This window comes from Physella acuta, unplaced genomic scaffold, assembly GCF_028476545.2.
Source record: "Physella acuta isolate Inbredline_101_S28 unplaced genomic scaffold, ASM2847654v3 ptg001299l, whole genome shotgun sequence".
NCBI lineage: Eukaryota > Metazoa > Mollusca > Gastropoda > Physidae > Physella > Physella acuta.
The window spans coordinates 178201-195412 of record NW_026732814.1 but is presented as its reverse complement, the minus strand read 5'-3'; the positions used below and the strand labels follow the sequence as shown (position 1 = coordinate 195412).

Below are 17212 nucleotides of genomic sequence, written 5' to 3'. Positions count from 1 at the left end.
GACGGGCAAAGAATTAATTAGGGTCTGCACGCTGGTATAGTTCCAGCCAGAGGCGGACTTCTACAGAGGCGTATCGATTGGTTGCATCTGTTGTACACACACCCTCATTTTCTTCTAACACGGCCAAGTCATTCACCTTAAAGACTAGAACTTCAGGGGCGAGTGCCGTTCATAAATGGCATCACTTTTGATCAATAAATTTTTCCCCCTTCCGGTTAAAATGACGTCAAAATGTTCCACCAGCACGTATGATAACAATAAATGGAACCAGAGTTATCGTCATTTTCATCATTTCAATTTTCTCCCCAATTCTGTCAAACGTTTAATTTAAATTCAATTCCCATGACAACACAAGTATAAATATAGATACGGTATAAAGCAAACGTTTTTCAAACCATGAAGTATTTAAAACAACATCTGTAAACGCTATGCTCCCAATGATAGATAGGGCTACATAATTTCTCCTTTAAAATAGTAGGCCTATACAGTTTACAAATTTAAAAAAAAAAATTTACCCTCCTAATAGTTGATTATTTACTTTTCCCTGATAAGCTTCGTTATATAAAAATTTTCGTTGCATTCGTAAAGCTAAAAAATTCAATCATTGAATTTTTAAAAAAAAATGAAGTGTTTTGTTGTTGTTGTTTTTTTTTTTTTTTTTTTGTGTGGTGGAATTCAATTTAGATACATGCACACAGAACATAGCGAGATTGTTTGTTGGGAAAAAAATGAAAATATACATGTATGTGTGTATTTGAAAAGAGTATACGTACGTGTAGAAAACATAGGTGTCGTGTATACAGTTAAAAAGTTTTTAAAAAATTCTATTTTGAAACTAAAATGTTACGTGAAAACAAGGGGAAAGGGGGGAGGGGGAGGCATTTCAATTCCAAGCAAAAGAAACAAGCAATAAAAACCGTGTTGAGGAAAAAATGTGAATTTATTTTATCCGACTTCATCTCGTTGGTTATCGGGCAGGGGAATCAGTTTTCTCCCCTCCCCTCTCCCCCCTCATGTCACACCCAGGTCTGGCTCCTATAGACCCAGGCAGGGTGTTATCTACTGATTGCGCCCCGACGCCCCCCTATGTAGGCGTGAATGAGAAGCAGGGGCTAGAACTCGTGTGCTACCGTCAGGGACTGATTTGAAAAAAAAAATGTGAACAAAAGAATAGTAGCTATTGTTGGATGGGAAACAAGCAACATTGAAGTTATGTCCCCTGGGGGGGGGGGGATGGGTGAGGGGAGGGGGCGGAACTGAGAGGCACCGCTGGAAGACGTGACCTTGTCATCCAGCCGTCACCAGCAGCTCCTCCTAGGGTCACGTGATTACCAGTTGAGACAAAGCATGTCAGCTTCCGGCACTAGAGGGGAGGTCAAAGAGCAGACACACACGTCAAAGGATTGACTCGTTTGGGGGCGGTTTATTTGCTCGATTACACCGGAAGTAAAGAACCGTTTCAGAAATTGTTTTTAGAGATTAGCGTTTTGCGTAGCCGATCTACTTTAAACAAAATCATTTTCCATTTTCTCTTTAAATTTATTATTTTGAATTGATATCGTGAGCAAATATAGATTAGTTTGAACTCTAATTTATATATGCCTGTCGTTTCATCGTGTCATTATTTTTTACCATTTTTTTCAAACGTATCGAAGATAATTTAAGGCACGGAGCATCAGCATAGATAGTTAAACCATAAATTGAGTTACGGATAAATACATGACACGAGACATAGAACTATTTTGTGAGATGCGACATCAAATATTCCTCTCGGCATCAGATCTTCATCTAAATACAAGGAAGAATAGTCATTAGAACACTAGGACAGCTTAAAGTTGCGTGTTGTCGCTAAATATGAAGGCAGCTTCAAGCAGTGTTTCTACGGGGGGGGGGGGGGCGGTAGACTTTCCTCGGGTGGGCGGACACTGTTAAAAGTATATATTTTCTATATATATTATATTAATTTCATTTCGTTCGGGGGGGGGGGGGGGGCGGTAGAATTTTTTTCGAAGAGATACCTGGAAGAAACTCTGGCTTCAAGTCACCCTTAAAATGAGGACAGCTGTAAGTCACCCAAAAAATGAAGATAGCATACGGTCACCAAAACACTATAACAACTTTAAGTCATCCCAAAAATGAGAACAACTTTAAGTCAACTCAACATTGATGACAACTTTAAGTCACCCCAACATTGAGGACAACTTTAAGTCACCCCAACATTTAGGACAACTTTAAGTCACCCCAAAACACTAGGACAACTTTAAGTCACCCCATAACACCAGGACAACTTTAAGTCACCCCAAAACACCAGGACAACTTTAAGTCACCCCAACATTTAGGACAACTTTAAGTCACCCCAACATTTAGGACAACTTTAAGTCACCCCAACATTTAGGACAACTTTAAGTCACACCAAAACACTAGGACAACTTTAAGTCACCCCAACATTTAGGACAACTTTAAGTCACCCCAAAACACTAGGACAACTTTAAGTCACCCCAACATTGAGGACAACTTTAAGTCACCCCACCATTGAGGACAACTTTAAGTCACCCCAACATTTAGGACAACTTTAAGTCACCACAAAAAATGAGGACAACTTTAAGTCACCCCAACATTTAGGACAACTTTAAGTCACCCCAACATTTAGGACAACTTTAAGTCACCCCAAAATGAGGACAACTTTAAGTCACCCCAAAATGAGGACAACTTTAAGTCACCCCAACATTGAGGACAACTTTAAGTCACCCCAAAATGAGGACAACTTTAAGTCACCCCAAAATGAGGACAACTTTAAGTCACCCCAAAATGAGGACAACTTTAAGTCACCCCAACATTGAGGACAACTTTAAGTCACCCCAACATTGAGGACAACTTTAAGTCACCCCAACATTGAGGACAACTTTAAGTCACCCCAAAATGAGGACAACTTTAAGTCACCCCAACATTGAGGACAACTTTAAGTCACCCCAACATTGAGGACAATGTCACACAAAAAATCTTGAGCTGACCTCCACCTGTAGAAACCACAGACACGACAGAGCTACCATTACAATATGCCATCAATAGAGGGGCGGTCGGGCGGGCGGTGGGGGTCTACCCAGGGACCCGCCACATCCACCAAACCCACAAATCTTCCCTTCCTCCACCCTCAACACTGTGTTTAAAAGCTTTGCCGCTGCTCGGGTTAAAATAAGCCCACCTAGGCATGATGACTATCATCACGTTTATGCTTATATATTCACGGCAATAATCCAGTGGATTAACTCCCCGGGTTCATTTACATTCCATCCAGCGGAGATCAGAGAGTCGGAGTCAGTGCGTCACAAATCGTGAACATTAGACGGTTAGTGTGGGCTATTTGTGTTGTTTTTTGTCGTCTTTTTTGTCATTGACACACGGAGCATGGGGGACCCGTAAATGGGTTTAAGGAATGGGTTATCTGCCCTTGTGTTAACATGGGTTATGTGCCCTGGTGTTATCATGGGTTATCTGCCCTTGTGTTAACATGGGTTATTTGCCCTTGTGTTAACATTGGTTATGTGCCCTGGTGTTAACATGGGTTATCTGCCCTCGTGTTAACATGGGTTATCTGCCTTTGTGTTAACATGGGTTATGTGCCCTGGTGTTAACATGGGTTATGTGCCCTGGTGTTAACATGGGTTGTCTGCCCTGGTGTTATCATGGGTTATGTGCCCTTTTGCTAACATGGGTTATGTGCCCTTGTGTTAACGTGGGTTATGTGCCCTGGTGTTAACATAAGTTATGTGCCCTGGTGTTAACATGGGTTATGTGCCCTTGTGTTAGCATGGGTTATGTGCCGTAATGTTGACATGGGTTATGTGCCATTGGTGTTAACATCGATTGTGTCTTATGTTTACATGGGTGTGTCCTAATATTTACATGGGCGTGTCCAGAAGTTAAGATTCCAATGACACAAGCGGAAAGAGATGTCATGCTCACGTCAAGGGTTAGAAGACATGTCATTTCAATGACACTAGCAAATGAGTCCGGCAGATGTCAGGCTTTTGTTGGGCGAAATGTCATCCCCGTGACACAAGCAAGACGTCACGCAGATTGAGAAAACAGCATGACTAAGGACGGAAGCGTTGGGAAGAATGGGGACAAAACTCAGCAGGGCTGGGGTAGGGACCGGGAGGGGGGTAGGGACGAGGAGGGGGGGTAGGGACCGGGAGGGGGTAGGGACGAGGGTGGGTAGGGGAGAACGTAGTGAGAAAGACACGGAAGATTGAGTATCAAGTCCCAGTGTAGAGTGTTAACTACCTGTGCGCATCTGACGGTAAAACTTTTTGATCTAAATTACTTCTGACAGGAGAACGATCCCTCCCTCCTAAGGGAAGCTACTCTAAGTTAAAGCTAGCACAGCGTTAGACATTTGGTAGAGGGAGACAGAAATACGTTTTATTTACATACAGTTTTACAGCGAAATCAAATAATACCATTTTTTAAAATACAATTACCATAAACGTTAATATAAAGATAGACTAGCTAATGTAAATTAGTCATAACTAGTAATTAATTTTATCTTTATATTCTATTTATGGGTTTTCAGCCTCAGTTATATAGCAGCTATTTAATATGAAGAACTGGGTGGACATATGCATGAGGCACGAAGTATGGACTAGGCCGAAAGTATGATGTACGCTTCAGAAAGTTTCCTTAGACTAACACGCTCGAAGAAAAAGTTCCAGACTTTAGCGAGGATTGCAGTTTACGTGCTGGTCATAAATCGCGTAGTACAAAATTATTGTGACGTGGAAATGTACGACTACCGAAGGAAAAAAAATCCGCTCTAAGAATTGTTTACCGCTATGGTCGGACTAGTCAGGTCGGACATTTTATTTCTACCACGGACAAAAAAAATGTTTTATTTGTTTCAAGAAAAAAACAAAATCTCGTTGTCTGCTTTTCCAATTAACGTTGTAAAACTCAAAACTTTTGAAACTGTAGCAAGTCGGTTGTAAACGGATAGGTGTGTAGACTTGCACCAGTGCGCAATGTAACGCGCACGGTAAGTTATGTGGTGCGCGCCACTAGAAAAACGAGCCCCTATATTCTAGCGAGGGCTCAGCGCCGATGACACTCTGTATTAAAGAGGGATCTCCGGACCAGCTAGAAGTAAAAAAAATAAAGTATTAAAATGTCAGGGACTTGAAAACGAATGGAGTTAAATTGCAAGGCAAGTCTAAAGCTGACGTATAATTTACACGCCAAGACTGGTGGGGGAGGGGGGGGGGATGTCGCGCACAAGGAATATTACGTTGGCTGGCGTGTGTGTCGGTGTGTAAATGTGTGTGTGTGTCTGTATACACGTATGTGTGTGTCTATATACACGTAAGTGTGCACGACTGTGTGTATGTGTGCGTACCGTTGAGCAACACATCACATAATTTATGTACGGGTGTGCGTTAAGTTCTAACAAAGACTTAAGGCTACTAGTCGCGTATAGTGCTTCAGGTGTGCATGTTGTTTATCTTTAAAGTAACGGGAAGTGACGTGTGCCTTACCTCTGTGGAATGTGCCGTTGTACTTTGGCGTCAGGATGATGCTGACGTCGAAGTCGTCCCGGATGTAGTTGCACATGTGGTCGGTGCAGCAGAGCAGCAGCGGCAGGGTGACCGGCCCTTTCCCCGAGGCGCTGATGACGTCAACGCTCTCCCGGCACGAGGCCTGCTGCTCCTCGGGGAGGTGGTCCAGGCACCCGTGGGTCTGGTGGGTCACCTCGCCCCGGACCTCGACCGCCGTGTAGCACTGGCCGGCGCTGGACTTGCACATGTAGGAGGTGGACACGCAGCCCGACTCATTACAGTAGCAGCGAAGCTCACCTGCAAGAGATGACAACAAAAGGTCACGTGGGAGATGGCGAACAGTTTGTAGACAGTTACATATAACGTATGGCATGCACGATATGCTAGACAATGGGAATGGGAAAAAAAATGATGGGGTATATCTCTAGTTCTACATCTCACTACACGGTACGTGACAGTATGTTAATATCACGTGATATTTATCTACTCAACAATAACCTTGCCAGAGTCGTGTGGCCAAGTTCCATATACAACAGTTCAATGCCAATATGGCAATCTAGGTCAGAGATTCACATACATACAGACATACATACATACATACACGCGTGCTAAACAAATACATTGAGACGTCAGATATTATATGTTCATTTCCTTCACTTGAGTTTTGTTTTTTTAAATAACTGACATCTGCCAGACGTATTAACATGCGTCATTGAAGTGACGTCTTCTAGCTTCTAGCACCTGCATGACGTCTCTTTCGCATTGCGCCACCTGCAACTGTTGCTCAACAAAGCCACAACCGCACTCTACACACACACACAAATCGATATAACTCTCCCTTACCAAAAAAAAATCAATTACTTCCCAAACAAAGCGATTACTTCCCCTACAACAAATCGAAAATTGTTTCTCCTGCAAATATGTCAAGACCAGTGAGTAAGGCATGAAAATAACGTCACAAAAAAAAAAAATAATAAAAATTTTTTTTTTTTTAAAAATTAAAAAAAAAAAAAAAAAAAAAAAAAAAAAAAAAAAAAAAACTGAGTACTCGATGTCTCTCATAGAAAATCTCCCTTCAACCATGTAGTACAGTAAAGAGTGCCTAACATGGAAACAAAACGTGGTCGTCTTTATCCCCCCACCCCATTTCTCTCTCCCCCCCCCCCCCCCCCCACCTCAATCTTCTTGTCGCCATCCCCGGTGTCGATCTGTCTAGTGCATGCACAGTGTGAGGACATCACGCATTCAAGCCTAGACTCCACATTAGATTAATTAGGTGCAGACCCAGAATTTTTTGTTATTTAATTTATTAATGCCATTTGGTGAGAGAGCTAGAAATTGGATGGGGAGAAAAAAAGAAATCTCATTTCATTGTGAGAAAATTGGGGGCAGGTTATGTAAAAACACTTTGTGAATAGCAACACGCTGTGTAAATAGCAACAGGTCGCGCAAATAGCAACACGCTGTGTAAATAGCAACAGGTCGCGTAAATAGCAACACGCTGTGTAAATAGCAATAGGTCGCGTAAATAGCAATAAGCTTTGTACATAGCAAAATTCTGTATGAAAAGCAGTACGTCGTGTAAATAGCAACATGCTGTGTGAATAGCAACATGTGGTGTGAATAGCAACATTATATGCGCTTAGCAAAAAGCTGGGATATTAGCAACATGATGTGTTAATAGCAATATGACGGTCATTGCCTCTCAAAGCTCGGTAATTAGCAATGCCTGCAATTCTTTCCTTTAGACTAATCTTCTTGTCATCCCACTTATCAATGGCCGCTATTCTGATTGAAGATACGTTTTACTGGGAAGTCCAACAGTATCCTCAGCCTTTTACACCACTCAAACCAAACGTTAACGGCTCTATTGTAGTAACAGTGTACGATCCACGACTCAGGAGGGATGTTTTCCAACCCAATCATGGCCAGAGAACATCACACTGACTAGAAAACATCACACTGGCTAGAGAACATCACAATAGCCAGAGAACATCAGCATGTGACATAGAACATCAGCATGCGACAGAGAACATCAGGATGTGATAGAGAACATCACCATATGACAGAAAACATCAGCATTGACAGAGAACATCAGTATGGCCACAGAACATCACAATGGCCCAAAAATATCACCATTGACAGAAACCATGAGAAGACCAGACGCTCATGTGTACTTGTGTTGAGCATGTCAATGCTATGTTTTGACTTCTCTATTCCCATATCCCACGTGTGTATTAACTCTACACCGGCAGCACAGATTTTGGTGTCTCCCTATAAAAAACGCACCGAGCGCATTAGAATGCTAAGCCCCGCACCAGCCAGCCAAGCTCTTCTCTACCTGTAGCTTTGATTTTATTTATTATCACCCTACGTGCCCATGTCACCAGTCGCTCAGAGCTTTTAAAACTATTTAATGCTTGCGCTACAAATAATTTGCCAGAGACAGGAGAAGGGGGGGGGGAGCTAAAAAATGCAGACATAGACTCTAGGTGTCTTAGAGGACCCGACACACTTAGAGCTCCACCAAACTTCTCGCCGCTCGCCAGACTTCCTAATGGCGGCGCTTCATTGTCAACAATCACGTGATGAAGTCTCGCGAGATAATAGAACACGTGATGAGGCCTCGCGAGAGAATAGAGCAGTAATAAATGCACTCGTTTGGTTTGGGCCTCGGCGCCGTCGTAAAGATAACTCCAGGGTCACTGGGTGCGATTTGACGAGCATTGTTTTTTTTTTCTGTTGTGTAAATCTGTCTGTCTGTTGTTTAGATCTGTTTTTATTGTGTGGGTTCTGTCTGTCTTGTGTTTAAATGATTCATCTCTATAATCACTTTCTTCTCTCTCTCTCTCTCTCTCTCTCTCTCTCTCTCTCTCTCTCTCTCTCTCTGCATATATATATATATATATATATATATATATATATATATATATATATATATATATATATATATATATATATATATATATATATATATATATATATATATATATATATATATACGCAGTGTGTTTGAGAAAAAAAAACAGAGTGATTTGATTAAATTGTATTCTCACAACGTTTGATAGCCTGAATTAAAAAATATCGGAGTCCTTGAAAACTAGAAACAAACATTTTATTATCCTAAATGTTGGATTGAACTCAATTATCTTAATAAATTTTATGCTAGTGAGTCCACAAAATCCCAGTCTGAACATCAAAAGGCTGTGTGTAGACTCTCACAACCAAATTGAACGAACAGAGAGCACAACCTGAAAGCCCAAACAGCCCAGAAAACCAACAGCTCAGACACCCAACAGCTCAGACACCCAACAGCCCAGACACCCAACATCCCAGACACCCAACAACCCAACAGCCCAGACACCCAACAACCCAACAGCCCAGACACCCGACAGCCCAGACACCCAACAGCCCAGACACCCAACAACCCAGACACCCAACAGCCCAGACACCCAACATCCCAGACACCCAACAACCCAGACACCCAACAACCCAGACACCCAACATCCCAGACACCCAACAACCCAACAGCCCAGACACCCAACAGCCCAGACACCCAACAACCCAACAACCCAACAACCCAGACACCCAACAACCCAACAGCCCAGACACCCAACAACCCAGACACCCAACAGTCAAGACACCCAACAGCCCAGACACCCAACAACCCAGACACCCAACAACCCAACAACCCAGACACCCAACAGTCCAGACACCCAACAGTCCAGACACCCAACAACCCAGACACCCAACAACCCAACAGCCCAGACACCAAACAACCCAGGCACCCAACAACCCAGACACCCAACAGCCCAGACACCCAACAACCCAGACACCCAACAACCCAACAACCCAGACACCCAACAACCCAACAACCCAGACACCCAACAACCCAACAACCCAGACACCCAACAACCCAGACACCCAACAACCCAGACACCCAACAGCCCAGACACCCTACAACCCAGACACCCAACAACCCAACAACCCAGACACCCAACAACCCAGACACCCAACAACCCAACAACCCAGACACCCAACAACCCAGACACCCAACAACCCAACAATCCAGACACCCATCCCCTGCTGAACGAACGTCCGTCCCTTCATCTATTTAAATCTAGCTGGAGCCGCTCTTAAGAGGCTGAAGCATTTGAAAACCAAACACATTAATGGCGGACAGTTAGGCTTCATAAACATCAAAAGCTTGAGTGGCGGGCACCGGAAGTGACGTCCTAGGTCAAATTTACATAACACAAGTGGTTATTTTCTACATAAATCACAAACCCACTAGACAGGTATATTCACAGGAAACGAAAATTGAAAGTAAACACAGAAGTTTAGGCCTGAAAAAATAAGAAGAAAAGTTTTGAGGGTGACTTCAATTGTCCAGGGACTAGTCAATGCACATTGACCCATCAAAGCAGGGCACAACGCTAAAACAGTTTGTGTATTGTTAACGCTAAAACAGTTTGTGTATTGTCAACGCTAAAACAGTTTGTGGATTGCCAAGACCACTGGGCTGCTAATCGTAATGGGTTGTTTTTTTTCTGACACGTAACTTTCGAGTTGAGTATCGAAGAAAAAAAAACTTAACACGGCGAAGTTGCGCGACGAGGTGGCAGGCTGCAGTCACAGAGAGGATTATCGTTTAATTATTGCCACTGACCACTGCACGTGAAAATATAAGATTAAAGATCAGGTACACTTTAAACCATCAACACAATGGGCAAGTTTAAACAGACATGAGACTTCTACTGGGAGTCAAGACTATGTGCATCTGACCAGGTTTGTGTGTGTGTGTGTTGTGTTGTGTCTGTATAATCTATATTTGAGTGGAACTGATGAATAATGTATTTTACATGTATACGCTGTGTACAAATAAATGTATGTCTTACTCTGAGTAAAGATTGTCTTGGTAAGTTGTTATAAGGCTATCCTGTTCTTGGACACATCATATATATGTGCGTATGAGAGTGTGTGCGCGTTGGTGTGTGAGAGTGTGTGCGTGTGTGTGTTTATGTGTGTATATGTGCGTGTGCGTGTATGTGTGTAAAAACGTTTATTGCAATGAAACAGTACTTGTCGTATTTATCACATTTTACGTGAAAAATAAAAAAATAACGGACTGTTTCCTAAACTCTGTTGCTTATATTTACACGTGAAAATTTTAAAATGTACGCATTTTTAGCCCATCTCTGCATAAAGTAAAAAAAAAATTCTCTTTAGAGAGTCCCATAAAACATTTCTAAGAAACAACTAGACAAGTTTATTGCCGGCAAGATGGGAATTGTTTCAAAAGTTTACGGCAATAGAAATTGCCGCTACCTTTGTAGACGATAGTAAAGGTGATTTTTTTTATTCCTGCTCAATTTTTAAAACTTTTTTTTAAAGAGTGAAAACCTTATGAGTTCACAATTGTGAAGGGAACTGACAGATAAAGGGAGTCTATTATTATCTTCAATTTCCTCCGGGTTTTCTGAAGCACGCCACAGTCTAAATTATTTAGGTGTTAAGATTTTTTGAAAGAACGTTAATAAGAAATAGCTGGGGCGTATTTTTAGTTTGATGCTTGCATTTATCATGGACATAGAGCGCGAGTTGTCCGGTCTAGCAGCCACATTGAATGAAAGAGATAAGATAGGAGTTCTCTTTTCCTGGATGTGTTGTTCTGTAGGGGTTGGTTTTAATGATTTTTACAACACGTATAGATGCGGGTTGAGACGGAGTGGTCTGGACTACTAACCCGTAAATCTTGAGTTCGAATCCGAGTTCAAGTCAGTAGACCGTCCCTGAGTCAACCCAACTCTGATGGGTAACTTACTCACGTTAGGGAAAGTAAAGGCGGCTGGGCATAGTGCTGACCACACTACCTCTTCATATGCCGAGGTCACAGAAACAAGTGAACTCTACTTCACTTGCCCCATAGACCGTTAGGTTTGAAAGGGAATTTTTTCTTTTACTTTACTTTATAGATGCGGGTATTGTTGGTGTATTGGGACCAACCTGTCTGGTAAGGTTTTGGGGTTACTCGTAGAGCTGGGTTAACGGTTGGAATATAATTAGAGAAGGGTTCACGAAATTCGAATCTAGACGTGTTGAATTGAGTCGAGAGCTGTTGACTTGAAAACATCATTCTTCTACCATCCTCACCCCCCTTCTCATCCTCACCTCACATCCTCACCCCCCACCCCCTCCCACGACCGTTAAATGTGGATTCAGATAGTTGAAAACATAAAATACCGGCATGTAAAAACACCCGATTAAAATGTGGATTTTTTTTAAGCTCACGAGATAAATTTGTAGCATGTACAGTTTTATTTATTGTTCTAATATGTAGGGTAACCAAAACATACAGGATGAAGGGGGGGGGGTAATCTAGTGTGTGTGTGGGGATAAACATCCCTTTATGGGGCGAACTTATGACATCCCTGAAACTAAGTTTGGTAAACATCCGACAGCCATTAAATAAAATTTGGTACACATTCAGCAAAATAGCGCTCCTGTTCGCAAGAAGGCCGATATTTTTAAAAACAAATTAGTTGAATGGGCTAAGTGTTCCCCCTAATTGTGTTGACAATATGAAACATCAGCAAAATATAACTGTAACAGACTGTACTTCACAATAACACCGTATTGTCTCATCAACAAATACGCGTTGTTACAATAACAAATACAACAGAACAGAATAAAACTGTTGTAGAGTTGTGTATAGAACTTGTATTTTTTGGGCACAAGAAATCAGATTTATAGACAGGTGGGTTAACAGCGTATCACGTGTATCTATGAAATATATACTCCCATCTCCGTCTGTGTGTGTGTCTTGGGGGAGGGGGGGGAGTACTGTAAGTCACGAAACATTTGCATAACGTGCGTTCGTGTACGTACGTTTCTCTCAGTTAATCCGAGCTTAAACTTTGAACCCGCCGGCTACAAGTTAATCCGGGAAGATAGGTCTCAGCGGCAGGACTGATTAATGACTCGCGTTGGGAGTGGGAGGCAGTGTTGGGGGGGGGGGGGGGGGGGGTGAGGGGAGGGGGTCTTTGAGAGCGGAGGGGGTCTTTAAGAGGGGTGGGCTACGGAGTAGACTAATAATAAAAGAAAGCGCATCCAAGAAACGGTACAACGTAGTGGAGTGTTTGTTTTAAAATGCAGTAGGTAATTTCAACAAGGGTTGGAGTGGGCGCCATGTTTAATGGGGTGTGTCAGTTAGTGGATCTCACAACATTGTCGGATCTCCCGTACAACTGGTTTTAACAAGCATGAATAGGATAAAAATAATATTAAACTTTTTTTGTAATATAATTTTTTTTTAAATTATTATCTTTGAACTGGAGGTTTCAATATTTATCTGGCAACCAAAAGCAAGTAAGACAGTCATTTAGCCTATTAAAATTACAGTTGTTGTTTACATGAGCGTAAAACATTGGGAGTTTTCGTGGAAATGGGCGAACCTCAGCCACGATAGAAAGGTAATGACAATCTTACACACATAAAGAATCCCACTAACCCGATGATAAATTCCCACTAACCCGCTGCTTCGATAGAATCCCACTAACCGGATGCCTAGGTAGAATCCCACTAACCCGATGATAGAATCCCACTAACCGGATGCCGTGATAGAACCCCACTAACCCGATGATATAATCCCACTAACCCGATGATAGAATCCCACTAACCCGATGATAGAATCCCACTAACCCGATGATAGAATCCCACTAACCCGATGAGAGAATCCCACTAACCCGACGATAGAATCCCACTAACCCGATGATAGAATCCCACTAACCGGATGATAGAATCCCACTAACCCGATGATAGAATCCCACTAGCCCGATGATAGAATCCCACTAACCGGATGATAGAATCCCACTAACCGGAATATAGAATCCCACTAACCGGATGATAGAATCCCACTAACCCGATGATAGAATCCCACTAACCCGATGATAGAATCCCACTAACCCGATGATAGAATCCCACTAACCCGATGATAGAATCCCACTAACCCGATGATAGAATCCCACTAACCGGATGCCGTGATAGAATCCCACAAAACCCGCTGCCGAGTAAAACCCCACCATAACTACTAAAGCCCGCGGTAATCCTCTCTTATCAACCATCTTAGTTTATTCTACTTGAGCTCTTAGCCTCCCCCTTTTTCTTTCTGTCTCTGATGAAAAAGAAAAACTAACCTACCAGCACAGAGGGGAATGTCTGTCTTCCACTCTGTGATTCCTATCTTCAAGCAATGTCTCCTGTCTGTCTTTTGAAATAAAACTCGCGAGTTCAAGTTAATCTAGAGCAACGTTTCTTTTTATAGAGACGTGTAAACAAGGTGCGTACTGTGTACTCACTGTTTACACACAGCGTACTGTGTACTCACTGTTTACACACAGCGTACTGTGTACACTCACTGTTTACACACAACGTACTGTGTACACTCATTGTTTACACACATCGTACTGTGTACACTCACTGTTTACACACAGTTGTGTACTCACTGTTTACACACAGCGTACTGTGTACACTCATTGTTTACACACAGCGTACTGTGTACTCACTGTTTACACACATCGTACTGTGTACTCACTGTTTATACACAGCGTACTGTGTACGCACTGTTTATACACAGCGTACTGTGTACACTCACCATTTACACACAGTGAACTGTGTGCACACACTGTTTACACACAGCGTACTGTGTACTCACTGTTTACACAAGGCGTACTGTGTACTCACTGTTTACACAAGGCGTACTGTGTACTCACTGTTGACACACAGCGTACTGTGTACTCACTGTTTACACACAGCGTACTGTGTGTACTCACTGCTTACACACAGCGTACTGTGTACTCACTGTTTACACACAGCGTACTGTGTACACTCACTGTTTACACACAGCGAACTGTGTACTCACTGTTTACACACAGCGTACTGTGTACACTCACTGTTTACACACAGCGAACTGTGTACTCACTGTTTACACACTGCCTAACGTGTACACTCACTGTTTACACACAGCGTACTGTGTACTCACTGTTTACACACAGCGTACTGTGTACACTCACTGTTAACACACAGCATACTGTGTACACTCACTGTTTACACACAGCGTACTGTGTACTCACTGTTTACACACAGCGTACCGTGTACTCACTGTTTACACACAGCGTACTCTCTGTACTCGTTTCTACTCATTGTGTACCCATTGTAATGTAATTGTGTACTCGCAATGTACACCTCGTTTATGTTTAGCCTAAGTTTGAAGACATCCAGTTACAGGACTGCTTAGCACAATCATGTTTTTATACATGTTTTAATACATGTTTTAATACATGTTTTATCCAAGACAAGATTTTCATATTCCTAGCGAGAATGAAAGTTAGGAATTATAGGGGGAGAAGGACTGCAAGGTCAGACTTTTGTGACGAGGGTGGGGAATATTATGGGCACTCTTGTTAACAGTTAACATACGACAGTTATAGGTTAACATAGGGCCGTTATACAGTTAATTTAGAGACGTTATACAGTTAACTATGGAGCTGTTATACAGTTAACATACGGCTGTTTAGGTCAACTTAGGGTCGTTATGCAGTTAGTATAGAGCCATTATACAGTTAACATATAGCCGTATACAGTTCATATTTCCTTTGTACAGTTAATATATAGCCGTTATACAGTTAATATTGCCGTTATACAGTTAATATATAGAAGTCATACATTTAATATTGCCGTTATACAGTTAATATATTGCCGTTATACAGTTAATATTGCCGTTATACAGTAAATATTGCCGTTATACAGTTAATATATAGCCGTTATACAGTTAATATTGCCGTTATACAGCTAATATATTGCCGTTATACAGTTAATATTTCTTTTATACAGTTAATATATGGCCGTTATACAGTTAATGTTGCCGTTATACAGTTAATTTTGCCGTTATATAGTTAAAATTGCCGCTAAACAGTTAATATATAGCCGTTATGCAGTTAATATTGCCGTCATACAGTTAACATAGCCAACTTAGATCAGTGAACACACCAACAGTTATTGCAACGCTTCATTAAACCTCCACTTAATTACCCCGTGGATCCGTCTCACATGGATTAGTCCCCCCGACTCCCTACACAGCTCCACATGACGTGTAATTAGAAAACATCGACCTGAACGTGTTTCTAGATTTGCACCTTTGTGTGTTTATATACTCCAAATAATGGGCCAGCCGGCAACACAAAGGAAGGCATTCTTGTATAAACCTACAGATACGGCAGTGATTACAATCTCCAGTTTAAGGTTACAATAAATAACAGGGCAAGCCATTTTAAAAGAACAATGTAAGACGGGAGAGGGAAGGCATGGTAATATCATGTACACGGTTTTTTTTTCTATTGCTGTGGGGGTTAGAACTATTATACATGCAACAACTATTAGCATTAGGGGTACCACAGTTCTTTATTCAAATCCTTGTTTGAAAGTTATCATTGGATGAACTATTCTTAACTGTGACAGTAGCAATGAACGATACAACAACACAAGTGTTTTTATTACAACGTGGCTGATATAGAGGGGGAGTCAGGCGGTAGAGTGTTTGACTGATGCCCCGAAGGTCTCGAGTTCGGATCTCGGTTTGAACTCTTGACTGAGTCCAGCCAGCTCTGATGGGTACCTGGCTCATGTTAGGGAAGCAAAGGTGACTGGTCATAGTGTTGACCAGACTATCTTTCATATGCTGAGGTCTTTGAAACAGATGGACTCTACCTCATCTGCCCATTGTGTCTTGGGCAAGAATGGGAAATGATATTGATGATAGAGGAAATATATACTTTAATAAAAATCATCCTAGTTATATTTGTTTTAAGTGCTTAACATATATGGCTAAATTTTTAAAAATAATTTAATACTATAATGAGCTTTAGAAAATACCAAAAATAAATTTCTCTAATTTTACGAAGGAAGTAAAATGCAATACAACAGAGGTTACAATAGCACACGGAATTGTGATTTGATAACAGAGGCCAGGGACTGACGACACTCTAATGCAACTATGTAATACAACCCCCCCCCTCCACACAGAGACACACACACACACACCAGCGACTGACGACACTCTAATGCAACTATGTAATACAACCCCCTCCACACATACACACACACAGACACACACAACCGGCTACCACTCAACTTTGCAATATAGAAAGTTTGAAGTATTGATAGCCTTATAAGGCTTTCAGCGCCGTTACTGGCATAGCAGGGCTGTCAAGGAAAGACAACTGTCTAATGCGTCTGTCTGGTTAGCCAAGAGTTACGGTTAGTTTGTCTGGGTGAATGGGAAAGTGATGGGAAATACATATCTGAGGATCTACTGATGGTAGACTGATGGTAGACATCAAACGATTGCCAGATGACCAGTGATGGTACATAGTCATCAGGAAACAGTGATGGTATATAACCATCAGGAAACAGTGATGGTACATAGCCATCAGGAAACAGCGATGGTACATAGCCATCGGGAAACAGTGATGGTATATAGCCATCGGGAAACAGTGATGGTACATAGCCATCAGGAAACAGTGATGGTACATAGCCATCGGGAAACAGTGATGGTATATAACCATCAGGAAACAGTGATGGTACATAGCCATCAGGAAACAGTGATG

The 17212-nt window shown here is 41.9% G+C and overlaps 1 protein-coding gene across 1 annotated transcript in view; it reads right to left on the bottom strand.

The window, feature by feature from the left end:
* Positions 1-17212, bottom strand: part of LOC131958201 (BMP and activin membrane-bound inhibitor homolog) — a 61659-nt gene that overhangs the window by 11166 nt on the left and 33281 nt on the right. Inside the window, exon 2 of the mRNA XM_059323081.1 lies at positions 5529-5846. Within this exon, the coding sequence (XP_059179064.1) occupies positions 5529-5846 (318 nt within the window). The remainder of the gene's footprint in view (positions 1-5528; positions 5847-17212) is intronic.